General features: G+C 43.6%; 4 protein-coding genes across 4 annotated transcripts in view; 3 read left to right on the top strand and 1 right to left on the bottom strand.

Annotated features, from left to right (window-relative positions):
* Positions 1 to 27352, bottom strand: part of LOC118225953 (tripartite motif-containing protein 16-like) — a 972804-nt gene that overhangs the window by 671520 nt on the left and 273932 nt on the right. The gene's annotated exons all lie outside the window — the stretch shown is intronic.
* LOC118225985 (E3 ubiquitin-protein ligase TRIM16-like) lies at positions 100 to 27137 on the top strand. The gene is made up of 7 exons (XM_035415177.1): positions 100 to 185; positions 22773 to 23526; positions 23889 to 23984; positions 24140 to 24373; positions 24566 to 24725; positions 25582 to 25632; positions 26273 to 27137. The coding sequence occupies exons 2-7, from the start codon at positions 22936 to 22938 to the stop codon at positions 26794 to 26796; spliced, it is 1656 nt and encodes a 551-aa protein (XP_035271068.1). The 5' UTR covers positions 100 to 185; positions 22773 to 22935; the 3' UTR covers positions 26797 to 27137.
* On the top strand, positions 736 to 5082 carry LOC118226042 (tripartite motif-containing protein 16-like). The gene is made up of 6 exons (XM_035415295.1): positions 736 to 1372; positions 1778 to 1873; positions 2114 to 2347; positions 2546 to 2705; positions 3378 to 3428; positions 4273 to 5082. The coding sequence occupies exons 1-6, from the start codon at positions 782 to 784 to the stop codon at positions 4797 to 4799; spliced, it is 1659 nt and encodes a 552-aa protein (XP_035271186.1). The 5' UTR covers positions 736 to 781; the 3' UTR covers positions 4800 to 5082.
* LOC118225123 lies at positions 7851 to 19705 on the top strand. The gene is made up of 13 exons (XM_035413175.1): positions 7851 to 8452; positions 8858 to 8953; positions 9188 to 9421; positions 9644 to 9785; positions 10297 to 10347; positions 10975 to 11503; positions 13138 to 13225; positions 15317 to 16081; positions 16706 to 16801; positions 17042 to 17275; positions 17474 to 17633; positions 18307 to 18357; positions 19000 to 19705. The coding sequence occupies exons 1-13, from the start codon at positions 7862 to 7864 to the stop codon at positions 19527 to 19529; spliced, it is 3567 nt and encodes a 1188-aa protein (XP_035269066.1). The 5' UTR covers positions 7851 to 7861; the 3' UTR covers positions 19530 to 19705.

Here is a 27352-nt window from a genome sequence, read left to right as displayed (position 1 = left end):
GTTATCAGTGTGCACACCCAAAACCCTACAGGACGTCACAACCTCCACCTCAGCATCCTCCCATCCTCTCTCTCTCTCTCTCTCTCTTTCTCTCTCTCTCTCTGAAAACCAGAACAGCCACATTTCTGCAAGGGTGTCACCTGGTGTGCAACTGGAATGGTTCAACACGTTTCTTGATCGGATCAGTAAGTTCTTCTCTGCAGAGTAGATTGTATTAAATAAAAGGATAACTTTCAGAGGGGCATTTGTGAGTTGGTGAGTTTTAAGCAAGAAAATAAAGGGCAAGTAACTCCAAAACATTATTATTCTTCAAAAATCACATTTAACCTTATTTTGGGATGGAACTACTTCCTATTGAACATGCGACTGAGACCAATGAGCCACTTCATTTCTGTATAATATTCACTGTTTCCATTCATAATTAGGTCAACTTTGGGCAGACAAAATACCTATATGCTCATATTACATGTATTATGTGTGCATTTCCAACTGTGATACTCAGATCAGATGCACCTGTAGTACATCCCATGTATGAGTATACAGGCCTTTACTGATCACAATACAGACATGGTCCTTATATAAATAAACCCTTTGACCACTAAGATTAAATATTTGCTCAGGAATCTGCACTCTCTGCTCAGCCTTCTCTGCTCAGCCTGGTCCCAGTCCAACACCACACCTCCTGTAGCTGTGGGCAGAACCAGGATGTCATTCTTATTATTTGTCATACAGTTTCAGAGAAACAAAACTTAACTCTGTCTCTGTCAGTGTGAGCAGTAAAATGGCTGAAGGTGGAGGTTTACTGGATCAGGACCAGTTCAGCTATGCGATCTGTCTGGATCTGTTGAAGGATCCGGTGACTATTCCCTGTGGACACAGTTTCTGTATGGGCTGTATTAAGGGCTGCTGGGATCAGGATGATCATACTGGTGTCTACAGTTGTCCCCAGTGCAGAGAGACCTTCACCCCAAGGCCTGATTTAAGAAAAAACATTATGTTTGCCGAAGTGGTGGAGAAACTGAAGAAGACAGGACTACAAGCTGCTCCTCCTGCTCACTGTTACGCTGGACCTGGAGACGTGGTGTGTGATGCCTGCACTGGGAGAAAGCACAAAGCCGTCAAGTCCTGTCTTGCTTGTCTGGTCTCTTACTGTGAAACTCACCTCCAGCCTCACTATGAATCTCCTGCCTTTAAGAAGCACAAACTGGTCAAAGCCACTGCAAAGCTGCAGGAGAAGATCTGCTCTCATCATGACAAACTGCTGGAGGTTTACTGTCGTACTGATCAGCAGTGTATCTGTTATCAGTGTGTGATGGATGAACACAAAGGCCATGATACAGTCTCAGCGGCAGCAGGAAGGACTGAGAAACAGGTAAGGACTGACATTTTTTAACCTGCTGTTTTCAATATTCCAGAAAATAACAGCTGTTTGCTTTAATACAAATTTTAAAATTAGCAGCTTCCCGTAAATTAGCTTAATATTTTCTGACTTCAAAAGTGAAAATGTCACACTGTAGAAATGCCAGTGCACTTTAGAAACAATTTAATTGGTTTGTCCACTATAATTTTATTTGTCCTCTAATGTCAGAACCCCGAAAGTATTTCCCTCTGGCCGGCAGAACCTCTGCTGTGGAGAAGAATGCATCAAATGAAACCTTAAACCATTGTACATCAAACATGTACAAGTATTCATTTTAATTTAGAATGTGAAAATGTAGTTGAAACATTCAGCCTTGTTATATGATAAGATATACCTGGGAAAATAATCTATCCGCAGAAGCAGCTGGGGGCGACACAAAATAAATTCCAGCAGAAAATCCAGGAGAGAGAGAAGGAGCTGCAGGATGTGAGACAGGCTGTGCAGTCAATCAAGGTGGGTACTGACCAGAGGAGAAGACAGCAGCTGGCTGCTGGAAGAGCCATTTCAGGGCTCAGGCAGGGCTCTCCTCCGGTCAGCCAGTGAGGAGCCCAGTGTTGGGTCACTTTCCAGCCCTGTGGGGCTCAATCCCACTGAGCCACACTGTGGGGAACTGGCTGTCTGGGGTCCCAGTAAGAGCTGAGTGAAAGGCCTAGTTAAAATGTACAGCCCTCCACTCTCTGTGTCTCCTAACAGCGCTCGGCAAAGGCAGCAGAGGAGGACAGTGAGAGGATCTTTACTGAGTTGATCAGCTTCATTGAAAGAAGGCGCTCTGAGGTGAAAGAGCTGATCAGAGATCAGGAGAAGGCTGAAGTGAGTCGGGCTGAAGGACTCCTGGAGCGACTGGAGCAGGAGATTGCTGAGCTGAGGAGGAGAGATGCTGAGCTGGAGCAGTTTTCACACACAGAGGATCACATCCAGTTCCTCCAGGTAACATCACTGGCTCTCTGACAGTCTGCACTATGTACATTGTACACACATGGTGAGGTGTGATCCTCATTTACAATGATTTTACCCTCAAATCTACGCAGAAATAATTTATTGAGACTGTTTTTTGTATGTCTGTGTTCCTGTATGTCTCTCTGTGTCCCAGTCTGAATGTCTGATTTTCTGTCTGTGTCTCTGCAGAGCTGTGAGTCTCTCTGTGCCCCTGTTGGACCTGAAGACTTACCCAGCATCACTGTCAGTCCACACGTCTCTTTTGAGGCTGTGAGGAAATCTGTCTCTGAACTGAAAGAGAGACTGGAGGATGTTTTCACGATGGAGTTGATCAAAGTACCTGGAAAAGGTTTGTAGACACACTCTGCTGCAGAAAGTGTGCTTAGCCACTTTATAGGGGTGCAGTCTTTTTGGCTAGGGGATAACCCAAAATATTTTCAATCAAAAGCTTTGTTTGAACTTCAGGGAACAAAGTATGACTTTCTGAAAGGGAACAGGGCAGCAGTGTAGTATATTGGGTAAGAAACCGGGCTTATACTGTAACATGAAGGTCACAAGTTCGATTCCCCAGTTGGACACTGCCATCTTACCCTTGAGCAAGGTACTTAACATGCATTGCTTCAGTATCTATCCAGCTGTATAAATGGATGCAGTGTAAATGCTGTGTAAAGGTTGTGTAAGTTGCTCTGGTTAAGAGAGTCTGCTAAAAGCCTGTAATGTAATGTTTTAGCTCATTTTTTACTTGGTAGGATGCAAGATATTGTGGAGATAAGAGAGGAGACAACACATTTAAGAAAAATTCCTATTAGAGCTGCCAACAGAAGATCTTCTAATATTCAGTAGTTTTCTCGTGAAATTATACCATCTTGTCTCCTCTCATCGCATCTTTACTCAGTTTTAGGATGATAAATAACTGAGTCTGATTCTGACACTGCATTCTGGATAGCTTTCAGTTTCTCCTGGAAATAATGAAACAAGGTAAGCTTAAGGAGCTCAACTTTCTTGTGATCTCTCCTTACAGCGCAAGAAGTCAATATTCTAGAGCCCATGACCAGAGAAGACTTCTTACAATGTGAGTCTGTAATTAACCCTAAATTAAATAATGAATATAGGTAATATGAAGTAAAAGATTATTTCTATGATTCTTAATATCCATAATGGACTTGCTTTAGGGATCTCATACATCTTCTCCTCCATCAGATCCCTGTTAATGCAGCTGCAGTTCTCCTGGTATTAAACATATGGATCATATATGATAATACATGTCCTGCAGTCAGAGCTGGCTGGGGGCATAAATGCTCTATGCTGTCATTTAGGGCCACTACCATCCATGGGCCACACAATTCAAGCTCTATATGTTAAAAAAATATATATATTTTAATTGTGCAATATTCACAGTAAGAAGCTATTTTCATATTTGATGGTGTTGTTCTTGTGCTGGTTTCCTGGTATGTGATCACTGCCGACACAACAACACAAAATCCAAATATTTAATATTGATATAATAGTGATTGATTAATTGAATACATTGGAGATAAAAAATAACTGAAGGGAAAGTACCTGGAATAAGATAAATGGTAAATGGACTGCATTTATATAGCGCTTTTATCCAAAGCGCTTTACAATTGATGCCTCTCATTCGCCAGAGCAGTTAGGGGTTAGGTGTCTTGCTCAAGGACACTTCGACATGCCCAGGGTGGTGTTTGAACCGGCAACCCTCTGACTGCCAGACTATCGGTCTTATCTCCTGAGCTATGTCGCCCCCTAAGATACAGTTGCCTTTGAAATTACCTAGATTTCTGCATTAATTAATCATTAAATGTGTCACAATAATTGACAAACACACTCTGCTTAAAGTAATAACACACAAACAATTGAAATTTTCATGTCTTCACTGATCTCTTCTCCTCCAACAGATGCCTGTCAGCTCACACTGGACCCCAACACAGCAAACACAGTCCACTGTCTGTCTGAGGGGAACAGAGAGGTGACCCGTGTGGAAGAGATCCAGTCATATCCTGATCATCCAGAGAGATTTGAATACTGGCTCCATGTGCTGTGCAGAGAGGGTCTGTCTGGGCGCTGTTACTGGGAGGCTGAGAGGAGTGGGGATTTGGTTGATATAGCAGTGTCATATAAAGAGATCAGCAGGAAAGGGCAAGGTAATGACTGTCGTCTGGGATATAATAACAAGTCCTGGAGTTTGGGCCGTAATTGCGATTACACTTTCTGGCACAATGCTGAGAGCACTGGAATCCCTGTTCCCCCCCCCTCCAGAATAGGAGTGTACCTGGATCACGGGGCAGGAACTCTGTCCTTCTACAGCGTCTCTGACACAATGACCCTCCTGCACAGAGTCCAGACCACATTCACTCAGCCCCTCTATCCTGGGTTTGGGGTTTGGAGTGTTGGATCCTCTGTAAAACTGTGTGATCTGGGATGAGCCAGTGAGTGAATGCGAAGATCAGCTGTAATTAAAGAGAGGGAAAAACACTCAAATGAGACAGAGAGAGAATTCAGTTATATATTGGGCTCATTATACAGCTTGGTGATACATGGTGATAATCTGATTTAATGGGATTTGGTGAAATTACTGTTGTGACTCCATTTTCATGTTACAGGGATAGTTGATAGGGGATTCTTGCCTTTAGATACCTAATTAACTGCTGTACACACTGTTTGGAGCTATTTCACATGTATTTTCTGCCTTTGAACCAACAGCTCTGTTACGTCCCCTGCCTCTGCTTGCCTGGGTAGTGCAGGTGGAGGTAGTTGCTTAATTACTCAATTGCCTGATTGCTTCCACCTGCCTGTGGCCCAATATAAGCCCAGTAGTATGAGGCAGGGGAGATTTTCTTTTGGGGCTTGTGATTTGTGTGGAGAGCTTTGGTTTTGTGAACTTTGTGTGTTTTTGTTTGTAATTTAGATTAATAAATGTCTGGGTTTGTTTTTAGATCAGTTTCTGTCGTGTTTTTGATCCATCCGGACTTTGTTTGTTGCGGCCAGTCGAGCCAGCCGTAACAAGCTCTAAAATAGGTTTCATTGCACACACTGTCTGGGCTAATCAAGAATCTACACTAAGAGTAAAATTATATTTTAAAAATTTCACTTGGAAGTTTCACCTGTAAGAGTTTCAAACATTCATCATTTTAGCTCCGAAAACATGGAAGTACTTCCCTGGGGTCAGTAGAAACGCACAAACCTTTAGAAAAGCTTTTGATCTCTTAGAAGTGTTTTTTTTTTTTTTTTTTAATATTTTTTATAATTATGCTGTTTCACTTTAGCATTGCATGTTTAACTTTGACTTTTACCTCCATACTGTGCCTTTAATTGTGTTTACTGTTTATTTTTGTATTATGTATGTAATAATATTATGAAAATAGAGAATTGATTATTAAATATTACCAACTGCAGCTGAAAATCTCTGCTTCAGAAGTTTTTATTTGAAAGGGTTTCCTGGCCACTGATTGCCATGGAGATCAGATATCTTTGTGCACTGATTTAACAGGGTGAGGATCCTCAGATGTGATTGGTCAGGGCTTGGTCCTGAGATGTGATTGGTCAGGGGCAGGGCTGGGGTGCTGAGGTGGGATTTGTCAGGGCTGGGGTCCTGAGATGTGATTGGTCAGGGCTGGGGTCCTGAGATGTGATTGGTCAGGGGCAGGGCTTGGGTCCTGAGATGGGATTGGTCTGGGCTGGGGTCCTGAGATGTGATAAATATGAGATGCTCCACTTGATTTTTTTTCGTTACATTATCTCCTTTAACAGACTATGCATCTTATATATTTTAAATACACTTCACTTTTCTGTCCCTGATATTTCACATAATTTTAATACTTTTATCAAAAATTTTAGTATGAATTGTACAACTGAATTTGTGGAGAACAAGAGTAGGTACGTACAACTATTTGTCCTGTTGAGAACAGTCCATTCAGCTCCTCCAGTCTGATCATTCACCTGCAAGCTAGAGAGCATCCAGCACTGCATAAAGCCTGGATCTGAACTCCCAGAGTCTCTGCCTCTGCTACATGACCTGGCAAAGTGTTCTACAGATTTACATCTCTGTGTGAAAGAAAGTATCCTGTTATCAGCGTGAACTTTACCATGTCTAATTTCCACCTGTAATCCCACTCTGGTCTGCTGAAGGAACTCAATCTGCAAAATCATCAGAATAGGTGACAAAGTAGAGGAGGGCTGTCCAACCCTGTTCCTGGAGATCTACTCTCCTGTAGGTTTTCATTTCAACCTTAATTTTGCACACCTGACTCTACTAATTAGAATCATGACAAGATTTTCTTTTTCTTTTTTTGTTTTTTTTTACATCCTAATAAGATTCAAAAAGCAAATATTAATTTAGAATTAAAATTATTTTAATGTGCATTTTAGCCCTATTCTTCAATGTTTTTAAATTACAGTGGCCAGGTTATAGAATAGAACAGAAGTACTTTATTAATCCCCATAAGGAGAAATCAGGGTGTCACCAGGCAACATTACAAAAAACAAAGCAAAACAAAAAACATTAACAAAACAGTGATGGAAACAGAGAGTTCAACACAGCCAGAGAATAGAGATAATAAATAAATAAATAAATAAATTAAGTAAGTAATCAATTAAATCATATCTAAAAGATTAGAAATGACACTCTGATAAAACATTAAAAACAATTCACTGCATATGATCGCAGTTTCTTCATAAAATACTGTCTGCTTTGACCGATCCAGCTTGTTATCAGTGTGCACACCCAAAAACCTACAGGACGTCACAACCTCCACCTCAGCATCCTCTCTCTCTCTCTCTCTCTTTCTCTCTCTCTCTCTCTCTCTCTCTCTCTCTGAAAACCAGAACAGCCACATTTCTGCAAGGGTGTCACCTGGTGTGCAACTGGAATGGTTCAACACGTTCCTTGATCGGATCAGTAAGTTCTTCTCTGCAGAGTAGATTGTATTAAATAAAAGGATAACTTTCAGAGGGGCATTTGTGTGTTTTAAGCAGGAAAATAAATGTCAAGTAACTCCAAAACATTATTATTATTCAAAAATCACATTTAACCTTATTTTGGGCTGGAACTACTTCCTATTGCACATGCAACTGAGACCAATGAGCCACTTCATTTCTGTATAATATTCACTGTTTCCATTCATAATTAGGTCAACTTTGGGCAGACAAAATACCTGTGTGCTCATATTACATGTATTATGTGTGCATTTGCGACTGGGGTACTCAGATCAGATGCACCTGTAGTACATCCCATGTATGAGTATACAGGCCTTTACTGATCACAATACAGACATGGTCCTTATATAAAAAAACCCTTTGACCACTAAGATTAAATATTTCCTTAGGAATCTGCACTCTCTGTTCAGCCTTCTCTGCTCAGTCTGGTCTCAGTCCAACACCACACCTCCTGTAGCTGTGGGCAGAACCAGGATGTCATTCTTATTATTTATGTCATACAGTTTCAGAGAAACAAAACTTAACTCTGTCTCTGTCAGTGTGAGCAGTAAAATGGCTGAAGGTGGAGGTTTACTGGATCAGGACCAGTTCAGCTGCCCGGTCTGTCTGGATCTGCTGACGGATCCGGTGACTATTCCCTGTGGACACAGTTTCTGTATGGGCTGTATTAAGGGCTGCTGGGATCAGGATGATCATACTGGTGTCTACAGCTGTCCCCAGTGCAGAGAGACCTTCACTCCAAGGCCTGTTCTGGGCAGAAACATCATGCTGGCTGAAGTGGTGGAGAAACTGAAGAAGACAGGATTCCAAACTGCTCCTCCTGCTCACTGTTATGCTGGACCTGGAGACGTGGTGTGTGATTTCTGCACTGGGAGAAAGTGCAAAGCCGTCAAGTCCTGTCTGATGTGTCTGGCCTCTTACTGCGAAACTCACCTCCAGCCTCACTATGAATTTCCTGCGTTAAAGAAGCACAAACTGGTCAAAGCTATTGGAAACCTGCTGGAGAAGATCTGCTGTCATCATGACAAAATGCTGGAGGTTTACTGTCGTACTGATCAGCAGTGTATCTGTTATCAGTGTGTGATGGATGAACACAGAGGCCATGATACAGTGTCAGCTGCAGCAGAAAGGACTGAGAAACAGGTAAGGATTGACATTTTTTAGCCTGCAGTTTTCAATATTCCAGAAAATAACAGCTGTTTGCTTTAATATAAATTTTAAAATTAGCTGCTTCCCGTAAATTAGCACAATATTTTCTGACTTCAAAAGTGAAAATGTCACACTGTTGAAATGCCAGTGCACTTTAAAAACAATTGCATTGGTTTGTCCACTATAATTGTATTTGTCCCCTAATGTCAGAACCCCAAAAGTATTTCCCTCTGGCTGGCAGAACCTCTGCTGTGGAAAAAAATGCATAAAATGAAACCTTAAACCACTGTACTTCAAACATGTACAAGTATTCATTTTAATTTAGAATGTGAAAATGTAGTTGAAACATTCAGCCTTGTTATATGATAAGATATAACTGGGAAAATAATCTATCCGCAGAAGCAGCTGGGGGCGACACAAAATAAATTCCAGCAGAAAATCCAGGAGAGAGAGAAGGAGCTGCAGGATGTGAGACAGGCTGTGCAGTCAATCAAGGTGGGTACTGACCAGAGGAGAAGACAACAGCTGGCTGCTGGAAGAGCCATTTCAGGGCTCAGTCAGGGCTCTCCTCCAGTCAGCCAGTGAGGAGCCCAATGTTGGGTCACTTTCCATCCCTGTGGGGCTCAAACTCACTGAGCCACACTGTGGTGAACAGTCTGGGGTCCCAGTAAGAGCTGAGTGAAAGGCCTAGTTAAAATGTACAGCCCTCCTTTCTCTGTCTCCTAACAGCAATCTGCACAGGCAGCAGTGGAGGACAGTGAGAGGATCTTTACTGAGCTGATCAGCTTAATTGAGAGAAGGCGCTCTGAGGTGAAAGAGCTGATCAGAGATCAGGAGAAGGCTGCAGTGAGTCGGACTGAAGGACTCCTGGAGCGACTGGAGAAGGAGATTGCTGAGATGAGGAGGAGAGACACTGAGCTGGAGCAGTTTTCACACACAGAGGATCACATCCAGTTCCTCCAGGTAACATCACTGGTTCTCTGACAGTCTGGACTATGTACATTGCACACACATGGTGAGGTGTGATCTTCATTTACAATGATTTGGCCCTCAAATCTATGCAGAAATCTTTTATTGAGACTGTTTTCGGTATGTCTGTGTGCCTGTATGTTTCTCTATCTCCCTGTCTGAATGTCTGTTTTCCTGTCTGTCTTTCTGTCTGTCTGTTTGTCTGTCTGTCTGTAGAGCTGTCAGCCTCTCTGTGCCCTTCCTGGACCTGGAGACTTGCCCAGCATCACTGTCAGTCCACACTCTTTTGAGGCTGTGAGGAAATCTGTCTCTGAACTAAAAGAGCAGCTGGAAGAGTTGATGAACGTTTCTGGAAAAGGTTTGTAGACACACACTGCTGCAGAAAGTGTGCTTAGCCATTTTACCGGGGGCAGTCTTTCTGGCTAGGGGAGAACCCAAAATATATTAAATCAAAAGCTATGTTTGAACTTCAGGGAACAAAGTGTGACTTTCTGAAAGGGAACGGGGCCGTAGTGTGTATTGGGAAGGAGCTGGGCTTGTAACCTAAAGGTCACAGGTTCGATTCCCTGGTAGGACACTGCTGTTGTACCCTTGAACAAAGTACTTAACCTGCATTGCTCCAGTATATATCCAGCTGTGAAAATTGATGCAACGTATGTATTATGTTAAAAGTTGTGTAAGTCGCTCTGGATAAGAGCATCAGCTAAATGCCTGTAATGTAATGTTTTGGCACATTTTTTACTGGGTAGAATGCAAGATATTGTAGAGATATGAGAGGAGACAACAAATTTAAGAAAAATTCTTAATGATAAAATTATGAAACAAGGTAAGCTTTAGGGGCTCAACTTTGTTGTGATCTCCCCTTACAGTGAAAGAAGTCAATATTCTAGAGCCCAAGACCAGAGAGGACTTCTTACAATGTGAGTCTGTAATTCAACGTAAATTAAAGAATGAATATAGGTAATATGAAGTAAAAGATTATTTCTATGATTCTTAGTATCCATAACGGACTTGCTTTAGGGATCTCCTACATCTTCTCCTCCATCAGATCCCTGTTAATTCAGCTGCAGGCCTCCTGGTATTAAACATATGGATCATATATGATAATACATGTCCTGCAGTCAGAGCTGGCTGGGGGCATAAATGCTCTATCCTGTCATTTAGGGCCACAACCATCCATGGGCCACACAATTCAAGCTCTATATGTTAAAAAAAAACATTTTAATTGTGCTATATTCACAGTAAGGAGCGATTTTCATATTTGATGGTATTGTTCTTGTGCTGGTTTCCTGGTACAATACATGATCACTGCCGACACAACAACCACAAAAACCAAATAATTAATATTGATATAATAGTGATTGATTAATTGAATACATTGGAGATACATACACAATAAGATACAGTTGCCTTTGAAATTACCTACATTTCTGCATTAATTAATCATTAAATGTGTCACAATAATTGACAATAACACTCTGCTTGAAGTAATAACACACAAACAATTTAAATTTTCATGTCTTCACTGATCCCTTCTCCTCCAACAGATGCCTGTCAGCTCACACTGGACCCCAACACAGCAAATCAATGCATCCGTCTGTCTGAGGGGAACAGAGAGGTGACCCGTGTGGGAGAGATCCAGTCTTATCCTGATCATCCAGAGAGATTTGAGTCCTGGCTCCAAGTGCTGTGCAGAGAGGGTCTGTCTGGACGCTGTTACTGGGAGGCTGAGTGGAGTGGGGATTGGGTTTCTATAGCAGTGTCATATAAAGAGATAAGCAGGAAAGGGCTGGGTATTGACTGTGTTCTTGGATGGAATAACAAGTCCTGGAGTCTGCGCCGTAATGCTTTCAGTTACTCTTTCCAGCACAATGCTGTGAGCACTGAAATCCCTGTTCCCCCCTCCTCCAGAATAGGAGTGTACCTGGATCACAGGGCAGGAACTCTGTCCTTCTACAGTGTCTCTGACACAATGACCCTCCTGCACAGAGTCCAGACCACATTCACTCAGCCCCTCTATCCTGGGTTTAGGGTTGATGATGTTGGATCCTCTGTAAAACTGTGTGATCTGGGATGAGGCAGCGAGTGAAGGGAAGATCAGCTCTAATTAAAGAGAGGGAAAAACACTCAAATGCGACAGAAAATGAGTTCAATTAAATTAAATATTGAACTTTAATAGATTAACTGATTGAAATAAAAATGGAATCCAGACCACATTCACTCAGCCCATCTGTTCTGGGGTTTGCTTGCGCTGTCATCACGTTTACGGTGACTGTCTTATTTTAGTTTGCTGTCACAGCCAAGATTCAGTTCAAGGTGTTATATAATTCTGTCTGCTGCTTCTTTTTGGATTGATTATGTGATAATGCTGGGAAATTGGGCATTGGTTAATAAAAATAATAAAATTAATAAAAATAATCATCTGCTTTCAGCAGTTTTTTTTGGGAGGGTTTCCAGGACACCGGTTCCCATGGAGACCAGAGGCCTTCATGCACTGATTGGTCAGGGCTAGGCTCCTGAAATGGGATTGGTCAGGACTGGGACCAGAGATATAATCGGTCAGAAGTGAAAGAGCTGGATGAGAAGGTGCACATTCAGTCCTCACCACCAGATGGTGCCAGAGAGCTCTGCATTAGAGGCGCTTTGAGAAGAGGTCAGAAATATATGAGATGCTCCATTAGATTTTTTTCTCTTTAAATCTCGTCCTTTAATATACTATGTTTTATAAATTTTAAATTCACTTATTTCTCTCCCTGATATTTCATGCAATTTAATCATATTTATTAAAAGTTGTGCTTTGAATGCTATAAATGAATTTCTGAAGAACATAAGTATTTTTCATGATCAGGCCATTCAGCTCATCCAGTCTGTTCATTTACCTGCAAACTAGATAGCTTCCAGCACTGCCTCAAGCCTGGATCTGAACTCCCAGAGTCTCTGTCTCTACTGCATGAGCTAGCAAAGTGCTCCACAGATTTACATCTCTGTGTGGAAAAAAAAATGAATCCTGTCATTAATGTGAACATTACCATTTCCACCTGTGACCCCTCTCTGTTCTGCTGACTGAACTCTCCCTGAAATACCTGCCAGAATAGGTGACAGCGCTGACAGTGTAGAGGAGAGCTGGTCAAACCCAGCTCCTGCAGATTTACGTTCCTGTAGGTTTTCATTTCAACCCTAATTTGGCACACCTGGTTCTACTAGTCAGCAGCTCAGTGAGATCTCTCGCTGTTGAATGAGGTGTGCTCTGTTAGGGCTGGAGTTAAATATACAGGACGTTAGATATCTCCTGGAACAGGGTTGGGCAGCCCTGGTGTAGATGGTCCTTAGCAGAGACTCTTATGGTTGATTAGTAGAGTCAGGTGGGTAGCGGCTTGGTTGGAACAGAAGCCTGCACCCCCTCCGGCCCTTTCTGGGTAAGACTGAGGACCCCTGCTGAACAGGGCCAGGGGGGGTTCAGGCCCCAGATATGTGCTCCTGGCAGGGGGGGGGGCAGACGCCCTGTTCCTCGTCCCGGGCTCCGCCCAGCAGGGTGGCCTCCATCTCCGTCCACGGGACGTCCCACTGGATCTCCGTGGAGTCCGGTTTGGTCTGGGGCCCCTCCCCTTTGAGGCCCTCTCTATGGGAGCTGCCCATGGGACAGCCGCTGCAGCAGGAGACTGAGGAAAGCAAGCCTCCCCCCCCCCCCCCATCCTCACCACGTTCTACAGGGGCACCATCGAGAGCGTCCTGACCAGCTGTCTCACTACCTGGTATGGGAACTGCAGCGTCTCAGACCGCAAGTCCCTGCAGCGCATAGTGAGGGCAGCCGAAAGGATCATTGGGGTCCCTCTCCCTTCTATTCAAGACATTCACACCAAACGCTGCACAGGCAAGGCCCGCAGCACAGCTGAGGATCCCTCCCACCCCTCCCATGCTCACTTTACCCCCCTGCCGTCTGGCAAGAGGTACCGCAGCATACGGGCCAGATCTGCCACACTCTGCAACAGCTTCTTCCCCCAAGCTGTCAGGCTGCTTAACCCACTGCTGCCTCCTTTGACCTGCACCACCCTAACTTTACAGAATAGGGCCAAGCCGCCCCTCCCCCCCCCATCCCCACCCCACTGGCCACTTATTTTATTTGTGTTTTTATTTTTATACACCCTGTTGCAGTACATTTCCTCTGGACTATTTTCTCAGAGACTACCTCCACCGCTATTCCATGCTGCTACACCATACTTTATACACTATTCATTTTTTTATTGTAACTTAATTCTTAATTTAATTCATATAATTAATTTAATCATTTAGTTTATTTATTGTGTACATACTGTTCTGTTTTTATACTGTCCTGCATTGTATTGTATGGAGTTGCACTCGTAATGTCTGTTACACTTGCTCTGTCTTGTCACGTGCACTGTGTCTAGTCATGGGCACACAGCCCCGTCCTTGTCTGTATGCCTTGTGTGTATATTGTATATATTCCACCAAGGACCAGGAGAAACGCAATTTCATTCCACTGTAATCTGCATGGTATATGGCTGGAATGACAATGAAGCTGACATGACTTGACTTGACTTGACTTGAGGAACACTTCAACAGGGACCTGCTCGTTCCCCAAAACCCAACCCCCCCAAAAAAAGAAAAATATCTGTATGTCCCCATTCCGCTGCCTTGGGGGGAGGGTTGGGGGTCGGGTATAAACCCGGTCCTGGGGTGTCTGGGGCTTTTTAGCCTTCTCCTTAAATTCAGGATCAGGCGCAGGAGGCCAGGTAAAGGGGGTTAAATTGTGTGACTGGTTTAAACTGCTTTAATTCATCACACAAGTGCTGTATGTGATGACATAAGAGTGTCTGCTATATGTCTGTAATGTAATGGAATGCTGAACTGCATACAGATCAGGGTGAACTCAGCATTAGTAGCTTACATCTGCCCCCTGCAGGCACAGCATGTTACTGCATGTCAAACTCACAGTGTTATCAGAAACAAAGAATTTCATGAACTATATGCTGTGACATGTCCAGTATTATTAATTCAACTCTAACAGTGTTAATTAAACTCTATCCAACAACATCTGGTCCCGAGTGGACCCTGGTCACATGACTGTGGAAGTCCTCGCCTGCAGGTTGAGTGGCACACACAGAGATTGGCTCACTGAGAGAGAGCGACTGAGATAAAACAAACCTGGCTGAAAAGCTGAAAAGCTGAAAAAGTTGAAAGGCTGAAAAGTGAGAAAGCTGAAAAGCTTGCTGTCGTGTGTTTGGATTAATTTTTGCTTTGTTTATGTTTATTCTTTTTACCCAGAACCCATGAGGGGGAACAATGAAGATTTTTGTTTTCTTGTTTATTTGTTGAATTTCTCTCTCTCTCTCTCTCTCTGAAACCCAGAATAGCCACATTTCTGCAGGGATGTTACCTGTTTGTCACAGGAATAGTTTAACACTTTTTTTGATCGGCTCAGTCAGTTTTGGTGAATGGAGAAATTTCTGATGACCTGCTAGCTCAGGGACTTTTGCGAGTTTGTGAGATTTAACCAAGAAAATAAACATGAAGTGAGTCCAAAGCAGCTTGTAAAGAAATGTTATACCTCAGAGGCTGTATGTGTATATGATTACTCTTCAAAACAATACATTAGTCTTATTTTTGGTCAGAGCTGTTTCCATCTGCACATACTGTACTACCTCAGGCCATGGTGTAGTTCCATGTTTTCTGTATAATACTCACTGTTTCCATGAATAATTTGGGCAGAAAAATTACCTGTCCACTTATATTATGTATATTATCTGTGCATTTCTGACTGGTGTACTCAGATCAGATGCACCTGCAGTACATCTATGCATGTGCACACAGCCCTTTACTGCTCACAATACACACACAGTCCTTCAATAAATCTGCCCTTTGACCCCTAAGATTAAATATTTCCTCAGGAATTTGCACTCTCTGCTCAGCCTGCTCTGCTCAGCCTGGCCTCAGTCCAACACCACACCTCCTGCAGCTGTGGGCAGAACCAGGAAGTCACTCCCACTCTCTCCGTCACGCAGTTTCAGAGAAACGAAACTTAACTCTGTCAGTGTGAGCAGTAAAATGGCTGAAGGTGGAGGTTTACTGGATCAGGACCAGTTGAGCTGTCCGATCTGTCTGGATCTACTGAAGGATCCGGTGGCTATTCCCTGTGGACACAGTTTCTGTATGGGCTGTATTAACGGCTACTGGGATCAAGATGATCATACTGGTGTCTACAGCTGTCCCCAGTGCAGACAGACCTTCACTCCAAGGCCTGTTCTGGGCAGAAACATCATGCTGGCTGAAGTGGTGGAGAAACTGAAGAAGACAGGACTCCAAGCTGCTCCTCCTTCTCACTGTTACGCTGGACCTGGAGACGTGGCGTGTGATGTCTGCACTGGGAGAAAGCGCAAAGCCGTCAAGTCCTGTCTTGCTTGTCTGGCCTCTTACTGCGAAACTCACCTCCAGCCTCACTATGAATCTCCTGCCTTTAAAAAGCACAAACTGGTCAAAGCCACTGGAAACCTGCAGGAGAAGATCTGCTCTCATCATGACAAACTGCTGGAGGTTTACTGTCGTACTGATCAGCAGTGTATCTGTCTGCTGTGTGTGATGGATGAACACAGCGGGCATAAAACAGTCTCAGCTGCAGCAGAAAGGACTGAGAAACAGGTAAGGATTGACATTTTTGTCAAGGACGGAGTGTAGCACAGTGGGTAAGGAACTGGGCTTGTAACCGAAAGGTCGCAGGTTCGATTCCCGGGTAAGGACACTGCCGTTGTACCCTTGAGCAAGGTACTTAACCTGCATTGCTTCAGGATATATCCTGCTGTATAAATGGATACAATGTAAAAATGCTACGTAAAAAGTTGTGTAAGTTGCTCAGGATAAGAGCGTCTGCTAAATGCCTGTAATGTAATGTTTAACCAGCAGTTTTCAACATGCCAGAAAATAACAGCTGTTTGCTTTAATACAAATTTTTAAATTAGCCGCTTCCCGTAAATTAGCGTAATATTTTCTGACTTCAAAAGTGAAAAAGTCACACTGTTGAAATGCCAGTGCACTTTAGAAACAATTAAATTAATTTGTCCACTATAGTTGTATTTGTCCCCTAAAGTATTTCCCTCTGGCTGGCAGAACCTCTGCTGTGGAGAAAAATGCATCAAATGAAACCTTAACCACTGTACATCAAACATGTAAAAGTATTCATTTTAATTTAGAATGTGAAAATATAGTTGAAACATTCAGCCTTGTTATATGATAAGATATATAACTGGGAAAATAAATTATCCGCAGAAGCAGCTGGGGGCGACACAGAGAGAATTCCAGCAGAGAATCCAGGAGAGAGAGAAGAAGCTGCAGGATCTGAGACAGACTGTGCAGTCACTCAAGGTGGGTACTGACCAGAGGAGAAGACAACAGCTGGCTGCTGGAAGAGCCATTTCAGGGCTCAGGCAGGGCTCTCCTCCGGTCAGCCAGTGAGGAGCCCAGTGTTGGGTCACTTTCCAGCCCTGAGGGGCTCAATCCCACTGAGCCACACTGTGGGGAACTGGCTGTCTGGGGTCCCAGTAAGAGCTGAGTGAAAGGCCTAGTTAAAATGTACAGCCCTCCTCTCTCTGTGTCTCCTAACAGCGCTCGGCAAAGGCAGCAGTGGAGGACAGTGAGAGGATCTTTACTGAGCTGATCCGCTCCATTGAAAGAAGGCGCTCTGAGGTGAAAGAGCTGATCAGAGATCAGGAGAAGGCTGAAGTGAGTCGGGCTGAAGGACTCCTGGAGCGACTGGAGCAGGAGATTGCTGAGCTGAGGAGGAGAGATGCTGAGCTGGAGCAGTTTTCACACACAGAGGATCACATCCAGTTCCTCCAGGTAACATCACTGGCTCTCTGACAGTCTGCACTATGTACATTGTACACACATGGTGAGGTGTGATCCTCATTTACAATGATTTTACACTCAAATCTACGCAGAAATAATTTATTGAGACTGTTTTTTGTATGTCTGTGTTCCTGTATGTCTCTCTGTGTCCCAGTCTGAATGTCTGATTTTCTGTCTGTGTCTCTGCAGAGCTGTGAGTCTCTCTGTGCCCCTGTTGGACCTGGAGACTTACCCAGCATCACTGTCAGTCCACACGTCTCTTTTGAGGCTGTGAGGAAATCTGTCTCCGAACTGAAAGAGAGACTGGAGGATGTTTTCACGATGAAGTTGATCAAAGTACCTGGAAAAGGTTTGTAGACACACTCTGCTGCAGAAAGTGTGCTTAGCCACTTTATAGGGGTGCAGTCTTTTTGGCTAGGGGATAACCCAAAATATTTTCAATCAAAAGCTTTGTTTGAACTTCAGGGAACAAAGTATGACTTTCTGAAAGGGAACAGGGCAGCAGTGTAGTATATTGGGTAAGAAACCGGGCTTATACTATAACATGAAGGTCACAAGTTCGATTCCCCAGTTGGACACTGCCATCTTACCCTTGAGCAAGGTACTTAACATGCGTTGCTTCAGTATCTATCCAGCTGTATAAATGGATGCAGTGTAAATGCTGTGTAAAAGTTGTGTAAGTTACTCTGCTTAAGAGCGTCAGCTAAATGCCTGTAATGTAATGTTTTGGCTTATTTTTTACTCGGTAGGATGCAAAATATTGTGGAGATATGAGTGGAGACAACACATTTAGGAAAAAATTCCTCTTAGAGCTGCCAACAGAAGATCTTCTAATATTCAGTAGTTTTCTCATGAAATGATTCCATCTTGTCTCCTCTCATCGCATCTTTACTCAGTTTTAGGATGATAAATAACTGAGTCTGATTCTGACACTGCATTCTGGATAGCTTTCAGTTTCTCCAGGAAATAATGAAACAAGGTAAGCTTTAGGGGCTCAACTTTGTTGTGATCTCCCCTTACAGCGAAAGAAGTCAATATTCTAGAGCCCAAGACCAGAGAGGACTTCTTACAATGTGAGTCTGTAATTCAACCTAAATTAAAGAATGAATATAGGTAATATGAAGTAAAAGATTATTTCTATCATTCTTAATATCCATAACGGACTTGCTTTAGGGATCTCATACATCTTCTCCTCCATCAGATCCCTATTAATTCAGCTGCAGGCCTCCTGGTATTAAACATATGGATCATATATGATAATATATGTCCTGCAGTCAGAGCTGGCTGGGGGCATAAATGCTCTATGCTGTCATTTAGGGCCACAACCATCCATGGGCCACACAATTCAAGCTCTATATGTAAAAAAACAAAACATTTTAATTTTGCAATATTCACAGTAAGGAGCGATTTTCATATTTGCTGGTGTTGTTCTTGTGCTGGATTCCTGGTACGTGATCACTGCCAACACAACAACACAAAAACCAAATAATTAATATTGATATAATAGTGATTGATTAATTAAATACATTGAAGGAATACATAACTGAAGGGGATGTACCTGGAATAAGATTCAGTTGCCTTTGGAATTACCTAGATTTCGGCATTAATTAATCATTAAATGTTTCACAATAATTGACAAAAACACTCTGCTTGAAGTAATAACACACAAACAATTGAAATCTTCATGTCTTCACTAATCTCTTCTCCTCCAACAGATGCCTGTCAGCTCACACTGGACCCCAACACAGCACATCAACGCCTCCGTCTGTCTGAGGGGAACAGACAGGTGACCCGTGTGGAAGAGATCCAGTCATATCCTGATCATCCAGGGAGATTTGAGGACTTGTTCCAAGTGCTGTGCAGAGAGGGTCTGTCTGGACGCTGTTACTGGGAGGCTGAGTGGAGTGGGGATATGGTTTATATAGCAGTGTCATATAAAGAGATCAGCAGGAAAGGGCTGGGTTATGACTGTGCTCTGGGAGGTAATAACAAGTCCTGGAGTCTGAGCCGCTCTTACGGCCGTTATTTTTTCTGGCACAATAATGAGAGCACTGAAATCCCTGTTCCCTCCTCCTCCAGAATAGGAGTGTACCTGGATCACAGGGCAGGAACTCTGTCCTTCTACAGCGTCTCTGACACAATGACCCTCCTGCACAGAGTCCAGATCACATTCACTCAGCCCCTCTATCCTGGGTTTTGGGTTTGGAATGATGGATCCTCTGTAAAACTGTGTGATCTGGGATGAGGCAGGGAGTGAATGCGAAGATCAGCTGACTATCTTATTTTAGTTTGCTGTCACGGCCAAGATTCAGTTCAAGGTGTTTTATAATTCTGTCTGCTGTTTCTTTTTGGATTGATTATGTGATAATGCTGGGAAATTTGGAATTGATTAATAAAAATAATAAAATTAATAAAAAATAATCATCTGCATTCAGCAGTTTTTCTTTTGGAGGATTTCCAGGACACCGGTTCCCATGGAGACCAGAGGCCTTCATGCACTGATTGGTCAGGGCTGAGCTCCTAAAATGGGATTGGTCAGGACTGGGTCCAGAGATGGAATCGGTCAGAAGTGACAGCTGGATGAGAAGGTGCACATTCAGTTCTCAACACCAGATGGTGCCAGAGAGCCCTGAATTAAAGGTGCTTTGAGAAGAGGTCAGAAATATATAAGATGCTCCATTAGATTTTTTTTCTCTTTAAATCTCGTTCTTTAATAGACTATGTTTCATAAATTTTAAATACACTTATTTCTCTCCCTGATATTTCATGCAATTTAATCATATCTATTAAAAGTTATGTTTTGAATGCTATAGATGAATTTCTGAAGAACCTAAGAATTTTTCATGATCAGACCATTCAGCTCATCCAGTCTGTTCATTTTCCTGCAAACTAGAGAGCTTCCTGCACTGCCTCAAGCCTGGATCTGAGCTCCCAGAGTCTCTGCCTCTGCTACATGACCTTGCAAAGTGTTCCACAGATTTACAACTCTGTGTGGGAAAAAAAATGAATCCTGTCATTATTGTGAACATTACCATTTCCACCTGTGACCCCTCTCTGTTCTGCTGACTGAACTCTCTCTGAAATACCTGCCAGAATAGGTGACAGCGCTGACAGTGTAGAGGAGAGCTGATGAAACCCTGCTCCAGCAGATCTACGGTCCTGTAGGTTTTCATTTCAACCCTTTTTTGGCACACCTGGTTCTACTAGTCAGCAGCTCAGTGAGATCTTTCGCTGTTGAATGAGGTGTGCTCTGTTAGGGCTGGAGTTAAATTTACAGGACGTTAGATATCTCCTGGAACAGGGTTGGGCAGCCCTGGTGTAGATGGTCCTTAGCAGAGACTCTTGTGGTTGATTAGTAGAGTCAGGTGGGTAGCGGCTTGGTTGCAACAGAAGCCTGCACCCCCTCCGGCCCTTTCTGGGTAAGACTCAGGACCCCTGCTGAACAGGGCTAGGGGGGATTCAGGCCCCAGACATGTGCTCCTGGCTGGGGGGGGCCAGACGCCCTGTTCCTCATCCCGGGCTCCGCCCAGCAGGGTGGCCTCCATCTCCGTCCACGGGACGTCCCACTGGATCTCCGTGGCGTCCGGCTTGGTCTGGGACCCCTCCCCTTTGGGGCCCTCTCTATGGGACCTGCCCATGGGACAGCCGCTGCAGCAGGAGACTGAGGAAAGCAAGCCTCCCCCCCCCCCCATCCTCACCACGTTCTACAGGGGCACCATCGAGAGCGTCCTGACCAGCTGTCTCACTACCTGGTATGGGAACTGCAGCGTCTCAGACCGCAAGTCCCTGCAGCGCATAGTGAGGGCAGCCGAAAGGATCATTGGGGTCCCTCTCCCTTCTATTCAAGACATTTACACCAAACGCTGCACAGGCAAGGCCCGCAGCACAGCTGAGGATCCCTCCCACCCCTCCCATGCTCACTTTACCCCCCTGCCGTCTGGCAAGAGGTACCGCAGCATACGGGCCAGATCTGCCAGACTCTGCAACAGCTTCTTCCCCCAAGTTGTCAGGCTGCTTAACTCACTGGTGCCTCCCTTGACCTGCACCACCCTAACTTTACAGAATAGGGCCAAGCCGCCCCTCCCCCCCCCAACCCCCCCACCCCACTGGCCACTTATTTTATTTGTGTTTTTATTTTTATACTCCCTGTTGCAGTACATTTCCTCTGGACTATTTTCTCAGAGACTACCTCCACCGCTATTCCATGCTGCTACACCATACTTACATACACACTATTTATTTGTTTATTGAAACTTAATTCAATGGAATAAAATAAAAAATTAATTTATTGTGTGCTTACTGTTCTGTTTTTATACTGTCCCGCATTGTATTGTATGGAGTTGCACTCGTAATGTCTGTTACACTTGCACTGTCCTGTCACTTGCACTGTGTCTAGTCATGGGCATACAGCCCCTCCTTGTCTGTATGCCTTGTGTGTATATTGTATATATTCCACCAAGGACCAGGAGAAACGCAATTTCATTCCACTGTAATCTGCATGGTATATGGCTGGAATGACAGTAAAGCTGACATGACTTGACTTGACTTGAGGAACACTACAACAGGGACCTGCTCTTCCCCCAAACCCCAACCCCCCCAAAAATAAAAAAAATCTGTATGTCCCCATTCCGCAGCCAAGGGGGGAGGGGTGGGGGGGGGGGGCTATAAACCCGGTCCTGGGGTGTCTGGGGCTTTTTAGCCTTCTCCTTAAATTCAGCGTACGGTTCAGGCGCAGGAGGCCAGGTAAAGGGGGTTAAATTGTGTGACTGTTTTAAACTGCTTTAATTCATCTCATAAGTGCTGTATGTGATGACATAAGAGCGTCTGCTAAATGCCTGTAATGTAATGTAATGCTGAACCGCATACAGATCAGGATGAACTCAGCATTAGTAGCTTACACCTGCCCCCTGCAGGCACAGCATGTTACTGCATGTCAAACTAACAATGTGTTATTAGAAACAAAGAGTTTCCCAAGTGGACCCTGGTCACATGACTGTGGAAGTCCTCGCCTGCAGGTTGAGTGGCACACACAGAGATCGGCTCACTGAGAGAGAGCGACTGAGATAAAACAAACCTGGCTGAAAAGCTGAAAAGGCTGAAAAGTGAGAAAGCTGAAAAGCTTGCTGCAACAGGATGGGACAACAGAAGAAAAAATTTTTGCTTTGTTATGTTTTTTTGTTTGCTTCTTTGTTGAATTTCTCTCTCTCTCTCTCCCTCTCTCTCTCTCTGAAACACAGAATAGCAACGTTTCTACAGGGATGTTACCTGTTTGTGACAGGAATAGTTTAACACTTGTTTTGATCAGCTCAGTCAGTTCATGTGAATGGAGAAATTTCTGATGACCTGCTAGCTCAGCGATTGTTGCGAGTTTGTGAGATTTAAGCGAGAAAATAAATGTGAAGTGAATCCACTTGAGTACTGCTCACAATACACACACAGTCCTAAAATAAATCTTCCCTTTGACCCCTAAGATTTAATATTTCCTCAGGAATCTGCACTCTCTGTTCAGCCTGCTCTGCTCAGCCTGGCCTCAGTCCAACACCACACCTCCTGCAGCTGTGGGCTGAACCAGGAAGTCATTCCCACTCTCTCTGTCACGCAGTTTCAGAGAAACGAAACTTAACTCTGTCTCTGTCAGTGTGAGCAGTAAAATGGCTGAAGGTGGAGGTTTACTGGATCAGGACCAGTTCAGCTGTGCGATCTGTCTGGATCTGCTGAAGGATCCGGTGACTATTCCCTGTGGACACAGTTTCTGTATGGGCTGTATTAAGGGCTGCTGGGATCAGGATGATCATACTGGTGTCTACAGCTGTCCCCATTGCAGAGAGACCTTCACCCCAAGGCCTGATTTAAGAAAAAACATTATGTTTGCCGAAGTGGTGGAGAAACTGAAGAAGACAGGACTCCAAGCTGCTCCTCCTGCTCAGTGTTACGCTGGACCTGGAGACGTGGCGTGTGATTTCTGCACTGAAAGAAAGCGCAACGCCGTCAAGTCCTGTCTGGTGTGTCTGGCCTCTTACTGTGAAACTCACCTCCAGCCTCACTATGAATTTCCTGCGTTAAAGAAGCACAAACTAGTCAAAGCCACTGGAAACCTGCAGGAGAAGATCTGCTCTCATCATGACAAACTGCTGGAGGTTTACTGTCGTACTGATCAGCAGTGTATCTGTTATCCGTGTATGATGGATGAACACAAAGGCCATGATACAGTCTCAGCTGCAGCAGAAAGGACTCAGAAACAGGTAAGGACTAACATTTTTAACCAGCAGTTTTCAACATGCCAGATAATATCAGCTGTTTGCTTTAATACAAATTTAAAAATTAGCCGCTTCCCGTAATTTAGCATAATATTTTCTGACTTCAAAAATGAATAAGTAACATTGTTGAAGTGTCAGTGCACTTTTAAAACAATTTAATTGGTTTGTCCACTATAATTGTATTTGTCCCCTAATGTCAGAACCCCAAAAGTATTTCCCTCTGGCCGGCAGACGGCAAATCCATCAAAGGTAGAAATATTCAGTTTAATTTGGAATGTGAAACTGTAGTTGAAATGTTTAAAATTGATATGTGAAAAGATGTAACTGGGAAGATAATCTATCTGCAGAAGCAGCTGGGGGCGACACAGAGAGAATTCCAGCAGAGAATCCAGGAGAGAGAGAAGGAGCTGCAGGATGTGAGACAGGCTATGCAGTCACTCAAGGTGGGTACTGACCAGAGGAGAAGACACCAGCTGGCTGCTGGATGAGCCATTTCAGGGCCACACTGTGGTGAACAGCCTGTCTGGGGTCCCAGTAAGAGCTGAGTGAAAGGCCTAGTTAAAATGTACAGCCCTCCTCTCTCTCTGTCTCCTAACAGCGCTCTGCACAGGCAGCAGTGGAGGACAGTGAGAGGATCTTTACTGAGCTGATCCGCTCCATTGAGAGAAGGCGCTCTGAGGTGAAAGAACTGATCAGAAATCAGGAGAAGGCTGAAGTGAGTCGGGCTGAAGGACTCCTGGAGCTACTGGAGAAGGAGATTGCTGAGCTGAGGAGGAGAGATGCTGAGCTGGAGCAGCTTTCACACACAGAGGATCACATCCAGTTCCTCCAGGTAACATCACTGGCTCTCTGACAGTCTGCACTATGTACATTGTACACACATGGTGAGCTGTGTTCCTCATTTACAATGATTTTCCCCTCAAATCTACACAGAAATCATTTATTGTTTTTTGTATGTTTGTGTGCCTGTATGTCTCTCTGTGTCCCTGTCTGAATGTCTGATTTTCTGTCTGTGTCTCTGCAGAGCTGTGAGTCTCTCTGTGCCTCTGTTGGACCTGAAGACTTACCCAGCATCACTGTCAGTCCACACGTCTCTTTTGAGGCTGTGAGGAAATCTGTCTCTGAACTGAAAGAGAGACTGGAGGATGTTTTCACGATGGAGTTGATCAAAGTACCTGGAAAAGGTTTGTAGACACACTCTGCTGCAGAAAGTGTGCTTAGTCATTTTATAAGGCTAGGGGATAACCCAAAATATTTTCAATCAAAAGCTTTGTTTGAACTTCAGGGAACAAAGTATGACTTTCTGAAAGGGAACAGGGCAGCAGTGTAGTATATTGGGTAAGAAACCGGGCTTATACTGTAACATAAACTTCACAAGTTTGATTCCCCAGTTGGACACTGCCATCTTACCCTTGAGCAAGGTACTTAACATGCATTGCTTCAGTATCTATCCAGCTGTATAAATGGACGCAGTGTAAATGCTGTGTAAAAGTTGTGTAAGTTGCTCTGATTAAGAGAGTCTGCTAAAAGCCTGTAACGTAATGTTTTGGCTCATTTTTTACTTGTTAGGATGCAAAATATTGTGGAGATAAGAGAGGAGACAACACATTTAAGAAAAAATTCCTCTTAGAGCTGCCAACAGAAGATCTTCTAATATTCAGTAGTTTTCTCATGAAATGATTCCATCTTGTCTCCTCTCATCGCATCTTTACTCAGTTTTAGGATGATAAATAACTGAGTCTGATTCTGACACTGCATTCTGGATAGCTTTCAGTTTCTTCAAGAAATTATAAAACAAGGTAAGCTTTGGTAAATGGACTGCATTTATATTGCACTTTTATCCAAAGCGGTTTACAATTGATGCCTCTCATTCGCCAGAGCAGTTAGGGGTGAGGGGTTAGGTGTCTTGCTCAAGGACACTTCGACATGCCCAGGGCGGGGTTTGAACCGACAACTCTCCGACTCCCAGACAATCGGTCTTACCTCCTGAGCTATGTCGCCCCCTTAGGGGCTCAACTTTGTTGTGATCTCCCCTTACAGTGAAAGAAGCCAATATTCTAGAGCCCATGACCAGAGAAGACTTCTTACAATGTGAGTCTGTAATTAAGCCTAATGTAAAGAATGAATATAGGTAATATGAAGGAAAATTATTATTTCTGTGATTCTTAATATCCATAACGGACTTGCTTTAGGGATCTCATACATCTCCTCCATCAGATCCCTGTTAATGCAGCTGCAGGCCTCCTGGTATTAAACATATGGATCATATATGATAATATATGTCCTGCAGTCAGAGCTGGCTGGGGGCATAAATGCTATATGCTGTCATTTAGGGCCACAACCATCCATGGACCACACAATTCAAGTTCTATATGTTAAAAAAAAAAACATTTTTATTGTGCAATATTCACAGTAAGGAGCAATTTTCATATTTGATGATGTTGTTTTTGTGCTGGTTTCCTGGTACGTGATCACTGCCAACACAACAACACAAAAACCAAATAATTAATATTGATATAATAGTGATTGATTAATTAAATACATTGTAGGAATAAATAACTGAAGGGAAAGTACCTGAAATAATATACAGTTGCCTTTGGAATTACCTAGATTTCTGCATTAATTAATCATTAAATGTGTCACAATAATTAACAAACACACTCTGCTTGAAGTAATAACACAAAAACAATTTAAATTTTCATGTCTTCACTGATCTCTTCTCCTCCAACAGATGCCTGTCAGCTCACACTGGACCCCAACACAGCACATCAATGCCTCTGTCTGTCTGAGGGGAACAGAGAGTTGACCTGTGTAGAAGAGATCCAGTCATATCCTGATCATCCAGAGAGATTTGAGTACCAAGCCCAAGTGCTGTGCAGAGAGGGTCTGTCTGGACGCTGTTACTGGGAGGCTGAGTGGAGTGGGTTTGAGGTTGAGATAGCAGTGTCATATAAAGAGATCAGCAGGAAAGGGGAGGGTGATGACTCTGCTCTGGGGTGTAATAACAAGTCCTGGTTGTTCCGCCGTAATGCTCTTTACACTTTCTGGCACAATAATGAGGAAACTGGAATCCCTGTTCCCTGCTCCTCTAGAGTAGGAATGTACCTGGATCACAGGGCAGGAACTCTGTCCTTCTACAGCGTCTCTGACACAATGACCCTCCTGCACAGAGTCCAGACCACATTCACTCAGCCCCTCTATCCTGGGTTTGCGGTTAATTTTGGATCCTCTTTAAAACTGTGTGATCTGGTATGAGGCAGCGAGTGAAGGGAAGATCAGCTGTAATTAAAGAGAGGGGAAAACACTCAAATGCGACAGAAAATGAGTTCAATTAAATGAAATATTGAACTTTAAAAGATTAACTGATTGAAATAAAAATGGAATCCAGACCACATTCACTCAGCCCATCTGTTCTGGGATTTGCTTTCGCTGTCATCACGTTTACGATGACTGTCTTATTTTAGTTTGCTGTCACAGCCAAGATTCAGTTCAAGGTGTTTTATAATTCTGTCTGCTGTTTCTTTTTGCATTGATTATGTGATAATGCTGTGATATTGGGAATTGATTAATAAAAATAATAAAATTAATAAAAATAATCATCTGCATTCAGCATTTTCTTTGGGAGGGTTTCCTGGACACCGGTTCCCTTGGAGACCAGAGGCCTTCATGCACTGATTGGTCTGGGCTGGGCTCCTGAAATGGGATTGGTCAGGACTGGGACATGAGATATAATCGGTCAGAAGTGAAAGAGCTGGATGAGAACGTGCACATTCAGTCCTCACCACCAGATGGTGCCAGAGAGCCTTGTATT

Source organism: Anguilla anguilla, chromosome 4 (genome assembly GCF_013347855.1).
Source record: "Anguilla anguilla isolate fAngAng1 chromosome 4, fAngAng1.pri, whole genome shotgun sequence".
In the NCBI taxonomy this organism is placed as follows: Eukaryota; Metazoa; Chordata; class Actinopteri; order Anguilliformes; family Anguillidae; genus Anguilla; species Anguilla anguilla.
This window is presented reverse-complemented; position numbering and strand designations above follow the sequence as displayed.

Coding starts and splice junctions, on each gene's coding strand:
- LOC118226042 (XM_035415295.1), top strand. CDS start 782: ATGGCTGAAGGTGGAGGTTTACTGGATCAGGACCAGTTCAGCTATGCG. Junction 1,373..1,777: donor CAGGAAGGACTGAGAAACAG/GTAAGGACTGAC, acceptor ATCTATCCGCAG/AAGCAGCTGGGGGCGACACA. Junction 2,706..3,377: donor GATCAAAGTACCTGGAAAAG/GTTTGTAGACAC, acceptor CTCTCCTTACAG/CGCAAGAAGTCAATATTCTA.
- LOC118225123 (XM_035413175.1), top strand. CDS start 7,862: ATGGCTGAAGGTGGAGGTTTACTGGATCAGGACCAGTTCAGCTGCCCG. Junction 16,802..17,041: donor AGACTGTGCAGTCACTCAAG/GTGGGTACTGAC, acceptor GTCTCCTAACAG/CGCTCGGCAAAGGCAGCAGT. Junction 18,358..18,999: donor CAGAGAGGACTTCTTACAAT/GTGAGTCTGTAA, acceptor CTCCTCCAACAG/ATGCCTGTCAGCTCACACTG.
- LOC118225985 (XM_035415177.1), top strand. CDS start 22,936: ATGGCTGAAGGTGGAGGTTTACTGGATCAGGACCAGTTCAGCTGTGCG. Junction 23,527..23,888: donor CAGAAAGGACTCAGAAACAG/GTAAGGACTAAC, acceptor ATCTATCTGCAG/AAGCAGCTGGGGGCGACACA. Junction 24,374..24,565: donor ATCACATCCAGTTCCTCCAG/GTAACATCACTG, acceptor GTGTCTCTGCAG/AGCTGTGAGTCTCTCTGTGC.